Source organism: Anolis carolinensis, unplaced genomic scaffold (assembly GCF_035594765.1).
Source record: "Anolis carolinensis isolate JA03-04 unplaced genomic scaffold, rAnoCar3.1.pri scaffold_11, whole genome shotgun sequence".
Lineage (NCBI taxonomy): Eukaryota > Metazoa > Chordata > Lepidosauria > Squamata > Dactyloidae > Anolis > Anolis carolinensis.
The window spans coordinates 14993955-15018898 of NW_026943822.1; the positions used below are offsets into that span (position 1 = coordinate 14993955).

General features: G+C 37.1%; 1 protein-coding gene across 3 annotated transcripts; it reads right to left on the reverse strand.

Moving 5' to 3' along the window:
• Positions 1-862: 862 nt before the first annotated feature.
• Positions 863-24280, reverse strand: sppl2a (signal peptide peptidase like 2A). Of its 3 annotated transcripts, none has more exons than XM_062962980.1 (16): positions 24152-24280; positions 20789-20908; positions 19990-20169; positions 19030-19113; positions 16881-17014; positions 15407-15555; positions 13935-14031; positions 12888-12989; positions 12525-12606; positions 11988-12062; positions 10374-10430; positions 10018-10071; positions 9487-9586; positions 8679-8756; positions 7981-8141; positions 863-3955 (listed from the first exon to the last, which is right to left on the reverse strand). In XM_062962980.1, the coding sequence occupies exons 1-16, from the start codon at positions 24194-24196 to the stop codon at positions 3881-3883; spliced, it is 1593 nt and encodes a 530-aa protein (XP_062819050.1). In that variant the 5' UTR covers positions 24197-24280; the 3' UTR covers positions 863-3880. The 3 variants fall into 3 exon arrangements, with proteins under 3 accessions (XP_062819050.1, XP_062819052.1, XP_062819051.1); XM_062962982.1 differs by lacking the exon at positions 24152-24280 and adding an exon at positions 23728-23866; XM_062962981.1 differs by lacking the exon at positions 10018-10071.
• Positions 24281-24944: the final 664 nt, after the last annotated feature.

A 24944-nucleotide genomic window follows, 5' to 3' on the forward strand; every position in this document is an offset into this window, starting at 1 on the left:
TTATCATATTAAAAGGGTAGAATACCTGAGTCCTTTAATTGTTGAATTCTGGTAGGTACTGCCAAAGCGGTACCTATTGATCTACCAAGACTTGCATGTTTTCAAACTGCTAGGTTGGCAGAAGCTGGGGCTAATAACGGGAGCTCACCCTGTCTGCAGATTCAAACCGCCAGCTATCTGATCAGCAAGTTCTGCAGCTTAGCGGTTTAGCCCGCTTCGCCACTGCAGCCCCTTCCTGATGAGATATTCATTGAAAAACTATAGCAAAATGTGCTGCAGGATGTCCCGCAAAAACAACGTTTTTGCAATTCAATAAACATTTTCTATGTTTTTATGCTAGAACCAATTAGCAAATAACATTTATAATCCAGGAACAAAAACCATGTTACATAGCATAATATATTTTATTATATAAATATATCATATCAATATTATAATATACATTTGTATGTACAATAATAATGGTGGTAATACTACTGCTAATATTACTACTAGTAATAAGAATACACGTAATCAGAATCACATTAAATTACTATTGATGGGCATGTCTTTAGGCCTATCAACCTTACCTTCTTTTCAAAAACTGCCTGCAGGCTTTGCTGATCCGCAAGGCATTCTCAAGTTGTTGTCCTATAGGTGTTTCCAAACAAATTCCTCTGCACAAGACACATATTCCTCTTCTATCGGTCCCTTCATTCCAGCTTTCTCAATGTGGTTCTGTAAGTTTAAGTCTTCTGCCAGTAAGGGCTATGCTAAGCTATAACATTGGGAAATGTAGACAAACATCTGGAGAATACCAGGTTGGGAAACCAAACTTTTCTTTCACATTTAAACCAGAGAACAAAGACAAACAAGGATAGTGTTTCAATTATTATGAAAGTCTTTATTAAATACCAAATATTGCTCTAAATGATAACAGTCTTAGAAAACAAATATACAGGTTTTCAGAGGTCAAGTGGAAAAAGAAGGTAGTTATCAGAATCACGGCCATGACTGCATTTTGATTATTGTTATTGTTATTAAGGCTTTTAAAGTGGAGAAGGCCAACTAGATTTTTCAAACACATAAAAGCCATCAAGGTTAATTCTACTCAGCTCTATATTAATGACATGCTATTCAATAGCCAATTGCCAAACTATCCACCAAACTACTATTTTTAATAATCCATGCACATCCTGTTAATTTAATATTACAGAATCAACAACAGCATATGACAGTCCTGGAAGTTGATCATATCTTGAGCCATAGAGCCAGTAGGGTATTTCTGCTTAGTCCTATTGCTTCCAGCAAAACCAGCAATCCCTTCTACTTCTTGGAGGCCTTCCCTGCTTATGTTTTAAAACACTGCAGAGCTTAGAAACCTTTTGTAGTCTGTCTATGGCCCCACAAAGAGTGATAGCAGGAGTGGGAAGGGAAGAAAACCAAAATTTCGGTACTAGCAGATACCAAAATACACCACTGGAGGCTTAGAAAAAGAGGTCTTTATAGCAAAACCGTAATGTAAAAAGAGACCACTATATTTCCAATTTTCTCAAGATAGATAAAGGAAATTCCTCTTCAATTTCACTGCAGATGACTCCAAAGAAACGGGGTTTAAGCTACAATATTGCTCTCCCACCCCGAATCAAAAGCAGTTTAAGAGGCTTTCCCAAAGCCATGATGTAACTCCACTGATCAGGTTTATTTACTTTTTAACTACAGAAAGGATCTAAGTCTGGCAGTGTTTTAATTGGTTAATGCCAACTGCAGAATGATCTAAAAGGCTTCTGTTAGGGGATGGGATGAAACCACTTGATGGTTTTCACTTCAAGTTTCTCAGGCTTGTAAACCTTGTGGGTGAATCGCTTACCTGAAAATCATTTAGTGGCCTTAGCTATATCCAATGCATTCAGTTTATTGATCTGTTTCAGTGAGCGGGAGAAAATATCTCCTTTGACAAGTACATCAATCTACATTGAAAGCCTCAGTGAACTAAAACTGTTACACAGGTAATTTTATGAAACTTCCACTCATTTAAATTGAGTGTATACAGGAGAAAGTCTTGGTAGATTGTGCTTGCAGTTACAAGAGACTGTAAACATATCCCTTCCAACTATGGTCTTCCCCTCAGTATAAAACTCAAGGCTACTCATGTCCTGCTTCAGGAAAAGACCTCAATGTTTATATTATAGTTTATTGCCTTAATGAAGGAACTGACAGTCTTTCCTCCCACTGTCCACACAGTGAGTGAAGGGGATGTCTGAGGAAGGGAACCTATTCTCTTTAGAAACCTAAACAATCCAGCTTTTTATTCAACATGGGACACAGATGTTTAGAGTAACTTCTATTTTCTGGGTCTTTCTCCCATCTCACAACATATGGACAAACCTTCAGATTATGTTCAAGTGCCGTAAAGCACAGGGGTAATGAGGGGTATTTTTATACTTCCTAGAGGAGGACCATAAATTATGAAACTAGAAAATTTGTACTATCAAAATCAATTAGAATGAGCAATGGCCTCCCCTCTCCTTCTCTTTCACATCTCAGCAAATGCTTTGGACACTAATTTCAAACGATAGCCAAACTTAGGAGGAAACAATGGAGAGAACTAGTCATGATCACATCACATTTCACTTCTTGGCTAATAAATGCAGTTCAAACAGCATGCAAAACTAGTTAGTTTAAAACCACAAGCTTCCAATTTCCTCCTCCGTTGCAAGAAAGAAGATGAAACATTTCCTGTAGGGTTGCTGCTCTCCTAAATCAAGTCTAAGGCGGTGGTTTTCAGATTATCCCAAGTATCTTTGGTGTTAAAATGCTGCTGCTCAAACTTTGGGCTTTTTTCTTCATTATTCTTTCCAAAGGAAAGGTGATGAAAATGTGGTCACAGATAGATATCTGTGAAATTCTTTAAATTCAAAGTCACCTTTTAATGCATTCTCAAATGCTAAAAATGCAAAACAGAAGTAAAAACTAGCACAAAAGGGGCAAAATCTTAAGCTCTATAGGAATAACTACCACATCTTCAACACACAGATTATTATTTGTATTATACAATTAAATGTTGTGGCAGGATACTCCTTTATTGAAACCAAACTGCATTTCTGCAGGGGGAATAGGCAACTACATGTTCCATTCCTTCACACCTAAGATTTTTTTAAATTCCTCTATATTGATGCAAGAGAGGCAATGAACATATTTAGTTAGCCCTGAATGATTAAAAAAAATTACGAAATCCTTGGCGTGAGGATATCTTTTAGACATTCATTTGTGTTTAAAACAAAACCATTTTCTCGCTTCTTATATATTCCGTGTTATTGTTCAACTGATATTGCAACTAGCGAAAGAAAATAAACTGGCTTGAAAAAGTATCAAATGGCCCAAAAGACAGTTGTGGTTGATCCAGGAAGAACTGGCCTAGGAGGCTATTACGAAATGATCTCAGGTTAACCGTAATCCAGCCTTACCTCATGCTGCAAAATCACCGGCTAATTATATTTGCCTGGTTATCTATGGTCCAACCAAAGCATAATTCTGCATTGACAGCCAGCCAAACAATCTGTGCGATATATTTAATTTATCCCCTGTGGCAGCTAAACACCTGTAATAAGATATTAGTCAGAAAGCCTTATACACAATAATTTGGAAGTAGTATCCATCTCATAGGGAACACCCTTCTGAAGGCACAGGCTTATTGAATATAAGTTTGGCACTTTAAAAAAATATGGATTTAAAGCATTCTGATATGCATTGACAGTAAACATTTTCACAAAAATATATGTGCAAGTGTAAAAAAGGCAATTCTTCTCATAATAATCTGTAAGAAATTTTCCAGTTTAAAAATTTAGACCAGTCTCTATTAATTGAGTAGAAAATCATAACCGTTATTTTAGATGTCATGTTATTGTCCTTGCTGTTGTTCACTGGCTTCTGTAGGGTTTTCTTCATTAGCAGCAGAATCTACGGGATCCATCACCTGAACAGGAGAGAAAGACACTCTTGGTAATCTGTTTGCCAAGGCAAATATTTGGAGATCATATCAGAGTTATTAGGAATAGCAACCCTCAACTGAACTATGATTTAACGGTCTACCATAATATCCTAAATGAATCAAAGTGATGAGCCGCATTCTAGACACATGGCATACACATTGGAGACTTCCTCATTAGTATTTCAAAGGTATGCATTACAAGTGTTGGATCTGCATTATATTGAGGAAATATCTCCAACAGCGTTTCTGTTGGACTACATTTCTCAGGATGTTCTGAGAAAAAGACCACAGAATTTAAAAATAGCACAAAATCACAAGGGTCTGCAATGTGAGCCCATCCTAATCTTTAATGTGAAGAGTCTAATGAAATGATCACAGGAGATTAGATACAGTGAAAATATGGTTAGAAACAACATGAAGTATTTCTTATAGCATCTCAGTTATATAGTATATGAAATTCATGAATGCTATCACTAATAACCTTTTACTTTTTAAGCTAAATACAAAAGAAAGAAAGCAGTCTAATTCACAAAATCAGTAGCTAATAATTTCGGTCTGGAGGAGGAAAGAAAACGCCCCTCGGAATTTAAAACCCACGACTCTCCAGAAAGTAAACAGTCAGCATGGATTATTATTTGTCTTACAGTGGGCAAACTGTCTCTTAAAGGCAAACCGAAAAACAAGAACTAAGAATGAGTTCATCAAAAAGGGTTTTTACACTGTCTATTAAGATATCTGCCAGGAAGCCTGCACCAAAACAGAAAGAATATATTTGAGCCAAATTAGTAGTGGGTGTTAAACAATAAAAGCTATTTGGATTTGCTACACCTATGAGACACGAGTGATCTCAGTGGCCATTCATATTAAAAAGAAAGAACAGCGAGATTTCAGGCAGTATCCCCATGCCTTGGTTATATTTGCAAGCAAAGTCTGTGTTTTTAATGAGTCATGTGTTTTCCTGTGTGTTGCAATTCACACTATTTTTCTTAAAGTACGGAAGAAGAGGAGACTGGGGTTGTGTGCCACATTCAAAGCCAGGATACATGACTTCCCTTTTGGTGTTAAATCCAATTTAATACACAACAACATCATCTGGAAAACAAGCAAGATGCCACTTGTGGGGAAAAGATCCTCTCTCCAGCCATAGCAACGTAAGTCAAATGCGATAATACCAAATCTGCACTACTTGTATATGATGTACAGCTAAGCTAAGGACTAAGTTGAGCATATAAAGACTGTACAGGATCTCTAGTTTCATTTCAGGATATAAACCAAATAAAAATAAGAATCATTTACCCAAAGGATAGTCTTATGGCTTCCTGGGCTGATTTTTGTTTTGTTATCCTTAGACTAAACTCACGCATGCAGTTATGCACACAAGTGGAGAAAAATAGCTATCACAACCAAAGGAATGCTGAACTAGCTTGAACGATGTGGCTTCAAAAGATCTGTACAACAGGTTTGGACTAACCACACAAAGGCCAAAAGTCAAAGGTAATTAAGGCCATGGCTAAAAGGTTTATTTTTGTACCCAATTCAGCAAAGACAAGGGACTCTCAGGCATCCACAGACTTTTACCTGGCTCAAGCTGACCAGAGGCAAGGAAACATTTAAATTTACCATGTCTTAGAGGTAACTAATTGTTAGGGGTGTGCGAAACAGCAGAAATCTGTTCTGTTTTCATTTCAAATTTTGAAAAAAATTATTCCCAAAACGGAAACAAATTACGAATCTGAATGGCCCCCTCCTAATCTCCCGGAATTGTCCCAAAAACAGAAGGGGGGGAGGCACGAAAACAGAACAGATTTCTGCCATTTCGCACACTTCTATTAATAGTTCATTGGTTCAAAGACCAAGAGTTTCCTGGTGATGTTTAGGAGGAAACGTGTTAGCTATTTTTTCTTTATATAAACCTGCAAATTGAATGGGGTCATGGGCACAGGTCCCATATTAGAATGAAAAACTGTGAATAAAGAAATTGCTAAATACAGTAGAGTCTCACTTATCCAAGACTTGCTTATGCAACATTCTGGATTATCCAATGCATTTTTGTAGTCAATGTTTTCAAAACATCGTGATATTTTGGTGCTAAATTCGTAAATACAGTATTTACTACATAGCATTACTGTGTATTGAACTACTTTTTCTGTCAAATTTCTTGTATAACATGATGTTTTGGTGCTTAATTTGTAAAATCATAACCTAATTTGATGTTTAATAGGCTTTTCCTTAATCTCTCCTTATTATCCAACATATTCGCTTATCCAACGTTCTGCCGGCCCATTTACGTTGGATAAGTGAGACTCTACTGTAATTTTATCTGACAGATCACCTTTCTAAGAATGTCTAGGTTTTCCAGCATGTCACTATAGCCAACCTCCACTGGATGGTGGCCATAGAATCACATTGAAGGACTTCTTAGAGGTGTTCCCCCTAGAAATCTCAATGGCCCGCAACATAATTGGAGAAACAGTAGATAACTGCTTACAATGCCTAGCTAAAAAAAGTTCATCCTTTCGGATTTAATTGTCTTAGCAAGATTCACTTGTTTTCGTTTTAATATGAAAGAGAGCTATACAAAACAAATAAGCAGCTCTCTACAGCAAGCCGTTTCTACAAAACTGCTGCACTGCATGAGTATTAATTCTAATTTTACACTGCACATTTGGGCTATAATCCAGTGCTGTGGGGAACATGCAAAAGAACTTTGATTTGAGGCTCAGCTGTGCTACTGCCAGGGACAAAGAAATGACACAAAATGTTAATAGAAGATTAAGATTCAGTGTCATGTAACCACATTCTGGAAACAGTTTCCGTATTTCACTTTTAAAGTACAAGTTTTTAAGGTGGCTAACACATCTGAAATACATTCAACTGAAAGACATTAATGGGAATGCATGTATGTGTGTGTATACAGAGATGTCTTAAAAGTATACACCTCACAAACAATTCTTTAAGCTTTGTGCATTATACCAGCATAAAGATTTTATCCATCTATGTACAGTAGTTTAATTGCATATTTCCAAATTATAAGTTTGAATTTTCATTCCATGCAAAGTTAAGCTGATACAAAGGTTCAAAGCAAATTTAATCCTTCAAAAAAGGAGCTAGCCAAGAAAAGCATATGAAACAATTACTATGGCAACATAAGTCCTTCATCTAAATAATGAAGCTTGTTATTTGAGTTATGAGTGGTCTTTTGTTAATGAAGAATTCAGATTCAGGTATTTAGAGCAAGCTTCCATACCAAATAAAAGAAAGGCAAAAAACATCATTCAGAATCTAACTATTCCAGGTTTGGGTACTTGCTGAAAAAAGGCATTATCCTCCACTTCCAGGCCTCTCACAGTCTGGGAATCTGAGTTCAGACAAATGCAACAGTAGGCAGAAAGTTGGCACTGGCAACTGCTCTTGGTTGCCACATTTAACTACACAAAGCCCATCAACCAGAACTCAAACCTCCAGCAGACAGATCTGTGCAATTTATCTACATCAAAAGTCTCTAACCAACTAAAGGCTATGTGTTGTTGAAGGTTTTCATGGTTGGAAACTGGGTTGCTGTGAGTTTTCAGGGCTGTCTGGTCATGTTCCAGAAGCATTTTCTCCTGATGCTTCACCCACATTTATGGCAAGCATCTTCAGAGGTTTTGAGGTCTGTTTTAAACTAGGCAAGTAGGGGTTGTATATCTGTGGAATGTCCAGGGTGGGAGAAAGAACTCTGGTCTGTTAGAGGCAAGTATGACTGTTGCAATTGGCCACCTTGATTGGCATGTCATGGCCTTGCAGCTTCAAACTCTTCCCTATGCTATCCAAAGCATGGCTGGTGTTACACTTAACAAATGTACCTGTTCCAACTTACATACAAATTCAACTTTTAAAAAAACCTACAGAACCGATCTTGTTCATAACTTGGAGATTGCCTGTACATCACAAATATTCCTGAAAACTCAGTAGCAATTACACAGATTATCTAGAGAAATTATAAGATCAAACTGAGCCATATTGCCTACCTGATAGCTATTGCCATTCCAGAACTTTTTCAACTCTTTGCGATACAAAGCCACTAGCGTGCTGGTAATAAGTGTGCATGGCACTAAATAGAGGAGTGCAGGTTGTGCGCTCTTCATTAGCACAAGACCCACAAATGTGATCAACATGCCTACAGAATAAGCTGTAAAAAAAGGAAGACTTTGTAAAAAGAGCTGCTGGACTGTGTAAATTGCAGGCACATTCGTTCATCCATCTGTTAATTTACACCTCATCTTTCCCTCAATGTGGGGGCTCAATGCAGCTTATGAACCAGAAAATTATGAATATCAGCTATTATATGGATTTACACATTTACATTGTGCCTTTCTCCAATTCTGGGATTAAAGGTAGCTTACAGCTGGGTATAACTATAAACACAGTGAGCTATAACATTAAACCACAATAAATAAAACTTATTAAAAGAACAAAATTAAAGATAATGTGTACGCATAGCAAGGGAAGGGGGAATACAATGTGCACAGGCATACACACAAGCCCAAAAGTCCCTTCCTTGAAACCAGTAAGATGACAAAAACTTGCATTCACAAAAGTCTTTGCCTGGTGCCAGAAGGGCAGTGGGGCTGGGTCTAGCCTAAAGTACCTTGGAATGGACTTTCACAACCTGAGATCAATTGCAACTGTTGATCAACTCAACATATTGTATTATAACATTGCTTACCTATAACACAGGAAAAGAAATACACAGAGGGGGAGCTGGTATGAACATCAAACCTGTGACAATAAGCAATCAGGAGGCCTAAAAAAATAAAAAGACAGATGAGAAATAGTATCTGATAGGAAGGGAATGAAGACACCAGAAATTATTCATACTAGTTCATATTCACAAAAAGTAAGCAGTATTTAGATTTCTGGCTGGAAGGGGTGAATAATAGTTGAGGGCAGGACATGCTACCTATGTTTATGAAAACTCTTTCATCTTTTGTTTTAAAAAGCTACAGAAATGAGCCTATTTCTATGGACCTGATTAAGAAGGCTGTATGTTTCCAATATTATTACAGGCAGCAGGATTCTGTATATCAGCTTCTAGGGAGTATAAGATGGAGGGGGGAGTTGTATTTATGATCTACTGCTGAACCTCCCATAGAAACCTGCTGGTTATCCTGTAAATAGAATGTTGGACTAAACAGACCTTTGGCCTGATCCAACATGGCTCCTATTATGTTCTAAATAATTATAAACTATACATAATTAAAATGGCACACCCAGCAAAAACTTATGCCTGTTTTGTTATGAACATATTTTGCTCACCATTTTTTAAAAAAAAATTATTAGCAACAATTTTAGTGATATCAGTTGTGTCTTCTGGAGTTATGATTCCAGACATTTCAGATTTAGAAGGAAAGAAGACTCTAGTTTCCCTCCTCCCACAACATAATCATGGGGGGATTCCAGGAGTCCAAATGTAAAAGGCAACACTTTAAAACTCCAGACTTAAATAATCTTAAATGCTGAACTAGATGACTTACCTGGCACAACAATATCTCCAAATCCAAGTAATGAAAATGGCGAAAAACACAATGTCATTGCTGAGAATTCCATCCTAGGTACTTTCATTGCCACTGGCAACTGCAAAACAGTGTTTTCAGATTCCCACATAAGTCAAACCCAAAGAATATTTACACACAAAATAAATAAATTGTTATCACAACTATTTACTTGTCTAATTTATGCAGATGTTTAGATGCATGAAGGACCTGAAGTAAGGAAACAGGAACCAAGATGCTAAGTATAGTATGACCAAGAGTAAAACCCCAAAAGAACAATGTAATGTATATGACAGACAGGACACTAAGCACAACAACGTTAAGAAAAATGCATCATGTGAAGTGAGAAAAATCAGACTGGATTTTAGACTGTTTAAATGTGTCACACTGAGATCCAGGCCCTGAAGCAATCAATTTGGAGAGAGAGAGAGCCAGAATTTTTCCCAAAGGGAAGTCTTTTCCAGAGGATGCGATTCAAAACCCAGTGAACATGATCTTAAATGCAGTCCTTACTTTCTCATGAGGAGCTGACCGCTCAGCAGATCCTTCCACCAAGTTTCCATCATTCTAGGATCAAACCCAAGTCAATAAGCATTTAATACTTGAAAGTAATGTAAAGAAAAAAAAGATGGCTATATTGTGTGCATATTATACCAAAAATAAATGTAGGGTATATCCAGACAAAGTGCAGCATTCTGAAGTTAAAAGATTTCCTTATGATTCTCTCACTAAAAAATAAAAAGATTTCAAAGTACTGCACTTTGTTTGGATTCTGGATAATGTACGCTGATTGTAGCAGCAGCTATGAAAATGCACCATTGTTCAGATTTTACAAATACAACATATTTTTGAAAAGAATAGATGCCTACCTTTTCACTGCTTTCAAATGGACCAGCTGCCACTTCAACCATGATACTTTCTCCACTCTAAAAATTGTAAAAATACTTAAAATACTTAAAAATATTTTTAATACACCGCATCATTTACCAAAACCATGTTGTTAGCATGCATGTTTAAAATCTAAACTAATTTATTTACAATATATTTTGGCTTGCGCTTTCCAAGAAACTCTATGTAAAACAAAATAAATGAAAAATGAAACATAACACCTTTATAACTTAATGAACTGTACACATAAACATGAGCAAGGTTTTTTAAAAAATATCCGTACTAGAGCAAGGTTGATTACTGCAATTTTATTTTATTATTTTATAACCAATAGAACTTGAAAAAAGCCTCTTTCTACAACTTTCAATTTGTTAGTAGCTAGTTCCAATTTGTCCTGGCTGAATACAGTTTGATTAGATATAAAATCATGAAAGGATTCACCAAACAGGCAAATTAGAAATGCAGAGTTTGGTGGTGAATAGCTCTGTTACCACGAGCTATTTTCAAATGTTATTTATTGAATTTTGATAATTAGGTCATCAGAATGACTTGGCTGTTGTTTTCAAAGCACTGAAATCAAAGGTTCCTTAAAAGACAAGGCAGGAGCTGTCAGTACAATTGCGCATGCCAATACTGGCATTCTGATTTTGTGGGATTATAGTGCCACTCAAAGGACTGAGACTGCACTGAGCAATTGACAAGGCTCCACTGTTTTGTATCCTTAGAATAAGAGATAGAAAGATAATGTGCTAATATTCTTTATTCTCCTTTCCTTTGGGAACTTGCTGTGGTATTTCCATTTTGCAGTACACACAAGAGGTTCAATCGTCCCTCCACATTTGTGGTTTTGATTTCTGCAGACTGGATTATTCACAGATTTTATTAAAATGTTATTTCTAGGATTATCTAGGTCCTACAGTGTGACTTTATGATTAATTTCCTGCAGTCATGCTGGAGGGACCAAGAGATTTCAAGAGAGAACATCTCTTTAGTGATGACAAGGTCCTCCAATGGTCAACTTTCAGTGGAAGTTGACAACAGAGTCATGCTGGAAGGCTGAGAAATTCCTTAAACGTGTTCTTTAATTATGGTTATCATTTCATGGACGTCCTGTGCCCCAACCCCAGTGAATGTAGAGGACTGACTGTATATTTCTATCTCCCCTCCCCCACCCACTATTTCTGCCTCCCCTAAAAATTTAACTTGATTATAAATCCTTTAAAACTCTTTCGGCTCTCATATAATTCACTGCCTTTTTCTATATGCTTATTTTTAAGATGTGCCCTTGTTTCAAATATAGTATAATATTAACCATCATGCACTATGGGGTTTTTTTATTATATGATTTCTGGGCATTTCCTGACCCCAAAATGAGTCATGGAATATTAAAATGTCCCATGTCAAAAAGATTATTCATTTGTGCAGAATCAAGAATGTTCCATCAAAATAGTCAGAACCTCAAACCAGCGTAAAATGTGAGTAAAAGCTAATAATGCAAGTTAAAATGAAATAAAATGCACATATTCTTATATTCTGATTTTTTTTAATACCAATGAACTACAATGCTCTAAAGTGAAATAAACTTGTGTACTTACCTTTGTGAAAAACGGTGTAATGAAGACAAAAAATACGTCATATACAAGGAGGAGGACTAGGAAAATCACACACGACTAGAGAACAGAAACCACCATATTAGTCTTATAAATTGTATGAGTAGCTTTTATAAATATTATACATTACTAAAATTACAATAATAAAAATAAATTAATATTTGGGCTTGGTTTTCCGCTCATGGTCTTTTCTCACTCCCCTATCATCTTTGTTTCCTTATTTTCTTTTTATTCTACAAAGTTTCAGTCAAAATACTGAAAAAACAATTCAATACAAAACAATATTCAGGTTAGATAATTACAAAAAATGAACAATTATATATTAATTAAAATAAATTAAATAAATTGAAATACATATTTTTAATTTAAATGTAAACCAATTCTAAAATATTACAACAGTCATTAGCACTGCAAACAGCCTATGATTCAAAAATTGTGACAATTTTTCCTGCAGTTGATGAATGCTATTCTCTGGAACTGATTAAGTTAATGCATTTTAGCAGAAAAGGCAAATTACTATACCTTGAAGTTGGGAATTTTTACTGTTTTGATGAAGTGCACGCAGAAAGCAATTCCCAAGATATCTTGCAAAATCCAAGCCCAGCTAAAACAGAAATGAAACCATTACACTTCCACACAATGATCTACATTTTCTAAACTAAAGCCTGAATCCTAGAAATAGCTCCAACTAGACTGCCTTCGAATCATCTACTGGATGGTGAGCCAATACTTATGTAAATCCCTTTAATTTAGCAGGTCTATTATATTTTGGACTACAGACAGTCAATCTCTAATTTACTTCGTGGACGTTTCTTCCATCACGAAATGCAGCAAAAGCTATAATGCCATCTTTTAAAGGAAAGAAATTCTGAATTCTTCACTCACCTATTTTCATTCCGAAACACAACCCAAACAATAGCGAAAGCTGCGCAAAATGCAGCAAGAAAAAAGAGCCGTACTTCAAGGAAATTGTTACAGCATGGAAACCTAAAAATAAAGTCAGAGAATAAATATCTGTAGTCCCAGAAAGAGGCACAATTTTAATATGTATATTATAAAAACACGTAGATGTGCTTTAAGAGAATTGAATTATTGCGGATCTGTTTTAGATTCAAAGGTTCTAGTTCCACCTATGCATCTGTGACAGCCAATAGTTTAAAGCAATGTCACAGACAATCAGTGATTATTCATTCTTGTCTGTGAGACTGGAAGAGCAACACAAACTATATGGGGCTTCAATTAGCTTATTGCAAGCTTCTACTGAAACTGGGATCTGATTTTGGAAGAATTACTAAAAAGTATTTGTAGAAAGAAAAAGTTCAGTGGACAAAGAGTGAAACAAAACAAAATGTTCCCTCCTCCATGTAATAAATTGAAATGTTTGGCAAATTATGGAGGACAGAAAACCCATTTTATGTTATTTCCAATCCATAAAATTCAAGACAGCTCTCCTGTAATCTGAAGGGATACTAATACACATAAAATACAAGTACAGTAGAGTCTCACTTATCCAAGCCTCGCTTATCCAAGCCTCTGGATTATCCAAGCCATTTTTGTAGTCAATGTGTTCAATATATCATGATATTTTGGTGCTAAATTCATAAATACAGTAATTACAACATAACATTACTGTGTATTGAACTACTTTTTCTGACAAATTTGTTGTATAATATGAAGTTTTGGTGCTTAATTTGTAAAATCATAACCTAATTTGATGTTTAATAGGCTTTTCCTTAATCTCTCCTTATTATCCAAGATATTCGCTTATCCAAGCTTCTGCTGGCCCATTTAGCTTGGATAAGTGAGACTCTACTGTAATACTGCCTAGCGGTGAGGCAAAAACCACCCAAGCTAGAGGTCTAATAAAATACTACCAGTCTTATAAATAACAAAGCTGTTCTAAAAGTTATCATATGGAATAATTAACCATACCTGCAGCGTCCGTAAGGTATTTTTTTAACTAACGCAGAAAGGCAGCTGTATAGGCTCATTGAGGATGCAATGCAGAAAACTGCAATGATGAAATATACTAGACAAAAAGGAAAAATGAGAAGAAATCAATTGTTAAGACCTGGGGTATCTAATCCATATAATGTAACATACATCATTCAACGAATATTCAGGCAAGACAGATATTTCAGTATCTGCACATAAGCATCCTAATTCATTCAGATAAAGTCCTGCTAAGACAATGGGGTTCAAGTCCTAACTATCAAGCCTGGGACTATAGCCACTACTGAATTTTTGCATTTTTCTGATGAAATATACTGGGGTTTTTTTCAGGCATAAAACAAGGCTATTGTGTAATAGCAGGACAGTGCAATAGTCCCTTTCGCAAGTCTGCAGGGAAGCCTCTTTTTCCTCAAGCGTCCTTCCCTCCCATCCACCCAATTTTCAATCCCAATATAAACTTGCAACATGGGTCCTTCCTATGCTGCCAACAAAATTCCTCATCTTATAAATATAATCCCATGAGATGTGGGAAAGTTATTAATTTTGAATGTACTGCTACATTATGAAAAGCACTCATCTTATATAAATGTGTTTAAGCCTGAGAATCCTACACATTCTATATTTTTTTGCTCATTAATAAATAGGATTATCCTATCAATGTCTTGGGCTTTTTTTATTCTAGTCAGCCAATAATGTTATGACCTTTAGCTCAATTTTAAGGCTCAATTTGTCTGGTCTTCTCAATGCAAAATCATGAATAATTGTCACCCCAAACTGCCCCAGTCAATTCTCTTTTGCATATTTGCACTCTACAGGGCAGGTGGCTAGGTAATACTAATAATACTAATGACCTCTCTGTCATAGGCTGTAGTATGAATTACAAGTTGATGCGTGTGAAAAACCTAAGACTACACAAGGATTGACTATCACTAATATGCTTAAATGGATGGATCTTTCTTTGAGTCTCCTTGTGGAGAGAAAAAGTGGGGTGTAAATAAATATAATAATATCTATTATTATTATTATTATTATTTCTGCATTAAAAGTGAAACAGAACCCTAGGATTCAGTTGTTGGGGTTTTAAATGATACTGGTTTTTTGTGAGCTGCTTTTATACCCTTTTTTAGAGAGAAAAGCAGGATACTAATAATAGTAGTAGTAATAATAATAATAATAATAATAATAATAACCCTTTCTAAATTTTGTGATTCCTTGCTTAGCGGTTCAAAGTGAACCAACTCACAGAAAAAAGCAAAATAAACTAGAAACCCTATTCTAAAAAGTAATATGAAACAGAACTTGGTAAAAAGACATTCAAAAGAAAACTGCCTCATAAGAAGATCTTGAAAAGAAAGGTCAAACTCTTTCCTTAATAATTCATATCTCCGACCCAGACAAATATCTATCAGGTGAGCAAGAAGATATACTGCAAAATGCAAGAATCTTTTTACCTAACCATTTGTAGAAGAAGTACATCAAGACTAGCATAACGCAACACATGGCAACAAAGATTACAACTGTCACAGGGGTTAAAGTAACATTTTCTTCACTACTTGATGAATCAGTGCTTCCAGAGCCTGAGACCGCCTTTAGTTTCTCTCTGTGAGGGTAAAATAAAGCCAGTTAAAAATCAGTACAACTACTGGGATCCACAAAATTCAGTAATTGTTTGAAGCTTTCTCTTTGATCCCTTGTCTATGCATTACTAGGAAAGACACGAGTCTCCGCATATTGCTCAAGGTTTCAATGTAGTCATATCAATATTATACTCAAAAGTATGATATGCTTTATGCAAGCCCTGTTCATGGCTTTAATGTAAATATTTCCCAAAAATTAACAACTAAAAATTGGAATAAAAGTACATTCTCTACTGTTCTCTCTATAGGAACTTTTGGGCACAATATGTGTAAAATACTGTCTGAAAATTAAAGTATCAGATGGACTTTTCAGGAATAATCCATGATAAGGATAGTCTTAAAAATCTGTGTTTTTGCAGGCTGCATGCTTTTTGGGAGGTATTTCTCAATCACCATACCAAAGAAGTATTTATGTAGGAAAATACATGTTAAAAGATCCAGGAAGTATTACAATTGTTGTGCCTAGTAAATGAGATATAAAATGTTGCCTTGAACTGTATTAATGTTTACCATCTCACTCAAACAAAATCTAAAGCTGGAAAGGCACATTTCTGGCTGCTCTCGTCTATCCGATATTCATTATTTTAATAAATTAGTAAATGAGCAAACAAAACAGACTAAACTGGCTGAAGAATGAAGTTGCCAGCAAAGGGGCCATAACAGTGAGAATCCCGCATAAACTCAAGTTGTCTCTCAGCAGATGATGATGTAGGATTTCCTAATGTGAAAATGCCTATCCACGCACATAGAAGTGAGGAACATCCCATTTTATGCATTGGTCTTGTCTCTTTTTTAAAATATCAATACTTAATCACGATGGGACACTAGATACCCTTGGACACTAGATACCCTTCATGGGCCGGGCTGTGGTGCAGGCTGTTGAGCAACCAGCTGCAGCCAGCTGCAATGAATCACTCTGACCAGGAGGTCATGAGGTCGAGGCCAGCTTGGAGCCCCGTGTTTGTCTTGTCTTTGTTCTATGTTAAGGCATTGAATGTTTGCCTTATATGTGTAATGTGATCCGCCCTGAGTCCCCTTCGGGGTGAGAAGGGCGGAATATAAATACTGTAAATAAATAAATAGACAAATAAAAATCCACGCAATAAGGTGGCATCTGCTCCTTTCCAATCTTCAGAGTCCCTAAGCATACTCTTGCCTCTTCCTGTAGAATGTATTCACTATGAAGTAGTAAAAATGGAAAACAAATAAACCTTGCAAATGAAACAGTAGGTAATTATGCGTGTAAGAGGAATTTAAAAGTAAATTTAAAAGTAAAGCAAAAACTTACAGCTCTGCCATTCCACTCCAGTAGCCACCCAACGTCACACACAGCACGGCAATTGTAAATATTATAACCATACTTGGGTCAAAGCTTGGAATAGGTGGCGAGTACAGTGCCACAATAATATTTTTTCCAAGTGCCTGGAAATCATAAATGTATCAATTCAAAACATCAAATCAAACAGAAGGAAAGCAAACAGTAAGAAGTTGCTGGCTACCTGAAAACCAGACATTGATACCTTGCTGGAAATCAATGAACTTAGACAAACTCATGCTGATGCTTCTGAACAAGGGGGAAAAAAAAATTACATTTCATTAACGGGTCATGAAAATAATACTGTATCAGTAACCCAGCCTTGCAAATACAAAAGAAGGACACTTTTGCTTTATCAAGTCTTTATCGCGATCCCAGCATGTATTAGATTAGAACAAAGCAGAGCTGGGTTTTAATGCTCATGTAATAAAATTAAAAAAACCTCACAAGATAGCCATGAGTACAGTAACTCAGTGGCAGCAATCATAGATCAGTTACAAAAAAAAGCTAACTTTAAATCACACGTTTAGAAGATAGCATTTTCCACTGGCCACTGCTGGGTTTCAACTAGGATTTTGTGTATGAACATGATACTAAGCCAGATTTTCTTAGAGGTGAGACTAAATTTTGCTGAAGTGCTTGTGGTTACATGGAAAGACGGAGACAGACAAGTGTTTTCTGTTATTTTTATTATTATTATTATTTTTAAAAAGGCCTGTTATCCTCTCCAAAATATAAAAGCTTACCTTCTTGACCTCCTAGAGCCAAGACAGTGGCCACTTACAGTTCTGTAGAAATGCTAAAACAGAAGTAGTCTATTTTCATCTCTGTTCCTCTAACAAATCATTCTTTTTTTCCTTTGGGGGATTTCATTTTCCCTTCTTTCCCTCTCTATTTTCTCACTTCCTCTTTACCTTATTTTCTATTAACCCAGAGACCAGTATGATAGGAAAATTGGCTTTAAAGAATAATAATAATAATAATAATAATAATAATAATAATAATAATATAATTTTATTTTTGTACCCCGCCACCATCTCCCCAGAGGGACTCGGGGCGGCTTACAGATATAAAACCAGCATACAGTAAAGAAGAATGAATGACTAAAAATAAGAAGAAATAAAAAGGCACTTAATCTGCTAGTACAATCTGTTATAGTTGCTCAGTGATCTAAGTACACTAGAAGCCTTTCATTTTTTCCCACACAGGGTCCTTCCAGACAGGCCCTATATCCCAGGATCTGATCCCAGGTTTTCTGTTTATCGCAGGTTATCTGGCAGTGTGGACTCATATAATCAAGTTTAAAGCAGAAAACCTAGGATCTGATTCTGGGATATAGGGACTGTCTGGAAGGGCCTACAGTCGGAGAACACAAGCAAATAATTATTTGAACTCCTGCTAACCATTATTCTATTGCTTCCCTTATGCTGTATTATACCAGTCTTGATGTCCTGCTATAATTTTCATTTAAGCATTTAATTAAAACTTATTGGATGAAAAACAAAAGGTAAGGCACAAAGCACAGAAAACAGAAGAAATGCCCTAACAAAGTATTTTGGTGTTCCAAAATAACATTAAAAAATTTACTCCTTATGATCAAATTAGAAAAAAACAGTATTCCAAAGAATATTGGTTTTAAAATTCTATAGAATTCATGTTTATCAGAACTGAAACAACATGCTTCTAACTCTATCTCACTGAGGCACCATTTACACTGCCATATAATCTAGTTTCCTAATCCAGATTATCTGATATGAATTGGATTATATAGCAGCGCAGACTCATATAATCCAGTTCAAAGAAGATAATCAGTGATCCACAAAAAATGGATTTGTCTATGTACATTAACTCATTCACTACTCTGGGGGAAAACTAGGGGTTCTTCCAGACAGGCCCAATCACAGGTTTTCTGTTTATCCCAAATTATCTGGCAGTGCGGACTCATATAATCCAATTTAAAGCATAAAACCTGGAAAGGCTATCTGGAAAGGACCTTTATCAATCTAATTGTATTTCACTGGATAAAATATAGAGATACGGGACAAATAGAGGAAAAAATATTAATTGTGATACCAAAATTTCAAATCCATTTTGGAAACAAAGAGTAGTGAAACCTACTTACCGTTTTCAAATCGATTATATCCTTATTTCTTATAAGTGCGATTGGGATGGTGAGATTGTTTGTCTTGTTGCCAGAAGGAATCGGCTAGAAAAAAATAAATAAAACAGCATTCTTGAAATCACCATCCAAATGTCTAAAGAACGAAAGCACAGACATGTTTTATCAGTCCTGAGGTATTCACTACAAGGAGACGTTGTGAATTGTTGTGTATTGGTGTCCCATACCTCTCTCTGGTGACTAGTAACTGAAGAAAAGCATGATGCTAACTTGGTGGTATCATATCATAGATTTTTTTTTCAACTATACATTATTAAGGACCAAAATGGAGAAGCCACAAGGACCTCAGAAGATCCTGCAATGTTCCTTGACTAGAATCATTTTTCAGAACATCTTTCACTTAGATTTACCAAAATAGGATTTAGTATTCTTCCAAACCTTTATTCAACTAAGGTAAAAAAGTATGCAGTGTTCTTATGCAACTTGACTGGTTTTGTGAAAAGCCAAATGAGTAATATGCAGCTGTTTTTGTATGTATCATGCTAAACCTTAGGCTTAGAACCGAATCTCTCAACTTCTTACAGCTTTCTTCAGTCATATGCAATCAGCCAAAGAAAGAGAAACCACAGAGGCCACCCATAGATTCTGCTGATGTGTCAGATCCATTTGGCTTCTCCTTTTTCTAAACTTGTTTTCATTCAAGCTAGATAGTATAAGAATTTTGGGAGATTAAGTGATAGGGCTCATGGCTCATATTTTCTTACTTTTGTTCTTTCCTCATCCTCCATTTCCTTTTAGATTCTATAGTTTATACCCTAGGTATAAGGGCAGGCAGGGACCACCATGTTTATCGCATGTCTTCCATATGCCCTAGAGAAAATCTTTCCTGGTTATAAAATATAGCTGCAGGAGGTATTGCATCATACTTGTTGTACTAGACAAATTGTGCACATTATAACTTACCAAACCAGTGTCACTGGCAATCAGCAGCATTTCAGCACCCAGAATTTGGGCAATTTCTGCCTTTTCCAGAAAAGTGCAGTTTCCCCGCATTACTACAACTGCTTTGTGGCGGATGTCATGGGTAACATCAGACTGACTGCAAAGTAATATGGGTGTCAAGATTTCCAGCCTTGTATAAGTCTAAAAGACAAGAACCAACCCTGTAAATATTTTAAAAATGGAAATACAAGAGGACTCAGCAATACAGCTTAACAGTTATATTAAACTGTCAGTAAGAGAGATGACACTTCTGACTGCATCATGAATGAAAAAACCTAGTATCACAGAAAATGTAGCCGCAGAAACATGGTTAAAAGTGTCTCCCAAATAGAACCCTGATGCAGCATTTCCGTTACTGTGCTCATTTTTTGTTTACAAAGGATTTCTTTAAGTTGGGGAACGTTCACACCTGTGATACGCCAAACAGTCTAAAATCATTCTACCATTTCTAGAATTAAACCACTTCATTCATTTCACTTCATCGTATGGATCTATCTTTACTCATTTTTATTACACAAGCAAATTTTACACTACTAAAGTTTTACAAATTAGAATGCACCACCAGGAAGCTGAACATATCTGAGACCAATGGCATAAATCCTGTTATATTTATTAGAGAACATCCACTAAAGCAATAAGTGTTTATTCATCATTCAATAAGTGAATGGTTGACTCTAAGTATGACTAACCAACAGCCAATATTTTCCCATTAAAACGTATGACATGAAATCTTAGGAAATGTAAAACTATAGTTACTTACAAGGTTAGTTAAAGTACTGGGAAGGGAAGTCCAATTTTTATTATAAGATATACAGTAGTCTCTTGTTAACTGAGTATCATCAATGTTAACAGCATGCAAGACAGCTTCTTGAGCGCTCACCTGTAAATTAAGAGAAGGGGTTTTTCTCCATTAAAACTGTTTAAACCATGAATTAAGAACTTTTATTTAAGACTCAAATAACTGAGTTCCATTTCAAAAGGGTCTACGTGTAGCCAACCATTCCAGGAATTCTCCTAACCATTATCACAATGTTTTCAAATGAGCATCAGTGATAGAATGAAAACAAAAAAGGAAAAATAACATTAATGACTATGGTGTTTGATTTTTTATTTGAAACTTTAATTTATGGCAACCTAACTGTATCTCTACTTGTGAAAGAAAGAAATGTACAAAAGGCATTAAGGGAACCACAACAACTTATACTAAGGCAACCAAAAAGTGCAAGCCTACACAAATCACATCTATCCTAATTCTCAATGTCTGGAGCAAGGAGAAAGCTCAGTCCTCAATCCCAGCAATATCCACGAATGACAGCCCTTTTCCCATGTAATTCAATGACAATGATCTTGTTATTTTTAAACTAAGCAAAGACCACTTGCGTAGTAAGGCATGGGATCTCGTGAAAAGTGTGTCAGCGGAGGACCTAGGAAGCGCAAAGAGCCCAGCTGTCAGAGTGGCATTTGACTGGCTCATAAAAATAGCCAGGAGAGAAGGACTCCTCTCTAATCCCACATTCTGTTCCCAACCAAAGGCCACTGTCCTTGGAAACCAAATGGAAATCACATGGAGACCAGACTAGCAATACCCATTATCCCTTTGCAATTTCTTGTTCCTCGTTATCAAGCATGTTATTAAATAACAGGCAGTTTCATTTTCTCTCATAGCTAAGAGCCACAAGTCCATTAGTCCCTGAGTACACAAAGCCCTTGAAGACGTGGCAAACAAGCCTCTGAAGATGCCTAAGGGCTTCGCAGCACCTTTGCGACAAACTTAAAAGAAGGAGTTGCTTAGCCGGTGCTACTACTTTTGAAGGCTTGAATCAGTTACTTTCTTATTCAGGACAGGGGCAGGTTGGGTTTCAAGGGAAGTTCCTTCGCTGTTGCGAATATCTGGCGTCTCATGACGGGTTTTTCCCTGCCCTTTGCCCCTGGTCTCAACAGTCCAAGAAAGGGAAGTCAGCTTTGGCTTAGAAAAACTTCTGCTCCCAATGCCTTCCTCTCAAATCAGTCTCAGAGGTGATGCTGGGTCCCTTTATAGGCAAATGCAGCTGGGTCTTTGGGTCAAAGATGTGTCTACACAGTAGAAGGAATGCAGTTTGATCACACTGCCATAATAATAGACTCTATTAAAATGGTTCCATTATAGACAGGACTACAGTTACCTATATATAAATGTAAATTGGGTTTTATCTTTTGATTTATGATATTTTGTATTTTTATATGGCACTGAGTGTTTGCCTTTCTGTATGTTGTAAGCCGCCCTGAATTCTCACTGGGGAGAAAGGGCAGGATAGAATTAAAGTCTCACACATGCATTCATATGTATGGCATCAGAGTGAAAAAGAGATCAGGATTCGGATCCCTGTTCAGGCATAGAAACGCACTATAACTTTAGGCAAGCCACACGTTCTCAGCTTTAGAGGAAAGCCAATTCTGCCAAGAAAGTCCCTTGATGGGGTCACCATAAGTCATAAACAACTAGAAGACACCTAAGAACAGTATGATTATGAGAGTTTTGGTGACTCATGAATTAAATATGAATATGTGTTGTTAAAGGCTTTCATGGCCGGATTCACTAGGTTGCTGTGAGTTTTCTGGGTTGTATGGCCACATTCCATAAGCATTCTCTCCTGATGTTTTGTCCAAATCCATGGCAGGCATCCTCAGGAGGTTGTGAGGTCTGTTGGAAAACTAAGCAAGTGCCGTTAAACTACCGAGCTGCTGAACTTGCTGACCAAAAGGTTGACAGTTCGAATCTGGGGAGTAGGGTGAGGTTCTGCTGTTAGCCCAGCTTCTGCCACCTAGCAGTTCAAAAACATGCAAATGTGAGTAGATCAATAGGTACTGCTCTGGCGGAAAGGTAACGGTTTTATTTTAATAAAAATAAAAACCAAATAAAAACCAAGACTTTGTTTGGTTTTTATTTCTATTTGACAAGATTGGCACTTAAACTATAAATAGGAATAGTTTTTCCATAATACCTTTGCAAGTGTTGCCAAGTGTATTCCTTTATGTTAAGAACTACACTAATGTAGTGAATGAGAATACAAATAGTGGATGCCTTGAGTAAAGTATTCATTGCAATATATACTACTAGTAAATGTAAGAGATTCCATAGGGACGGGGCTATGATCTACCACTGTTTCTAGCCAAACCCAGTTTATATTGATGTTAAATACGACACCATAATTCCCTTCGTTTGCAGATTGTATAAAAAGTGCCACTAAACGTTGTTTATATAGAAGATATTACATCACCAACAGTACTTACATACTACAGTAGAGTCTCACTTATCCAACGTTCTGGATTATCCAACGCATTTTTGTAGTCAAATGTTTTCAATATATCGTGATATTTTGGTGCTAAAATCGTAAATACAGTAATTACTACATAGCATTAATGTGTAATGAACTACTTTTTCTGTCAAATTTGTTGTATAACATGATGTTTTGGTGCTTAATTTGTAAAATCATAACCTATTTTGATGTTTAATAGGCTTTTTCTTCATCTCTCCTTATTATCCAACATATTCGCTTATCCAACGTTCTGCCGGCCCGTTTATGTTGGATAAGTGAGACTCTACTGTATATACCATACTTTTCTTTTTTTACGTTTCTCTGTAGATTATAGACACCTGCGTTTTTGAGTTATTTCAGATAGAACCAAGGATTTGACTTAATGCCAGGGGAAAACCTTTACCTTAGGATTTTTGAGACCAGAAGGACTCACAGGTTGAGAACCATTGCCCCAAGGGGGTCATCCAGTCCAGCCCTTTTCTGCCAGGCAGGGGGATGCCATCAAAGCCCTACCGACAGATGACCATCTTGTGATACCTGTCTCTCTCGTATTAAAACACCATAGATGACATGTCATAACATTCAAACTCACTGGAGAACATGGGGCAAAAATGAAAATAACAATAAAATACGACAAATAAAATGTATACTGAAATGGGCCGGGCCTTGGGATTTGACGAGGCGGGCAGAGGAAGGTCGAAGGCCTGACGTTGGCAGTTGAAAGCGGGTTCAAACTGCCTTCAACCCACAGCAAGGGAATGTCCCTGTTCCCCTCAGGAAAAGAGAGGCTTCGAGGCCTACTTCCGGTCCCGGTCGGGACCCCTTACCAGCGGCACCAGGAGGCCCCAGAGGAGGAAACGGGAGGCCTCCATCCTCCGCGAAGCCGGCTTCTCGTCTGGAACACTCCTGCCTGCCTCCGCCGCCTCTCTTCCGGGTGAGCCCCCAGCCAGCCAACGGCCGCCCCTTCCCTTCTTCTTCCTCTTCCTCAGCTGCTGATTCTTTCTCTTTCGACCGCCCGGATTCCGCCTCTGGGCGGGCTTCCCTCTCAAGCTGCCTCCTGAGGCCGCACTCAGGGATTAATGCCCTTCGACACCGCTATAACAGCCGAGGCTCAATGAGAAAGACGACACAGAGCTCCCACGGCCTCTACAGCAGGCCTGAGCCAACTCGGGCCCTCCCCCTAGATGTTTTCCTAGCATTCCTAACATCCTCAGGCCCCTTCCTTTCCCCCCTCAGCCGTCATAGCTGTCACCATCATATTTACATTGTGAAGAATGTGAGGAGGCGCTTGTGGAATCTTTCACTTCATGCGCCATAACAACCTGCCAGGGTTTGGATATTGTTCTTTCTGAATTGGCGTCTTTGAGGCTGAGAGTGTGTGACTTGCCTAGGGGCATTTAGCAGGTTTCTATGATGCGCAGTCCTCAAACTTCTACAGCAGGGGTCCCCAAACTAAGGCCCGTGGGCCGGATGCGGCCCTCTAAGCTCATTTACCTGGCCTAAACTTTAGACTTAGGGTTGACCTCAGTCTACCTGGTCTTTGGAGGTCTCTTTGCTTACCTATGGTCTTATGAGATTGTCTAGATCAGGGGTCCCCAAACTAAGGCCCGGGGGCCGGAT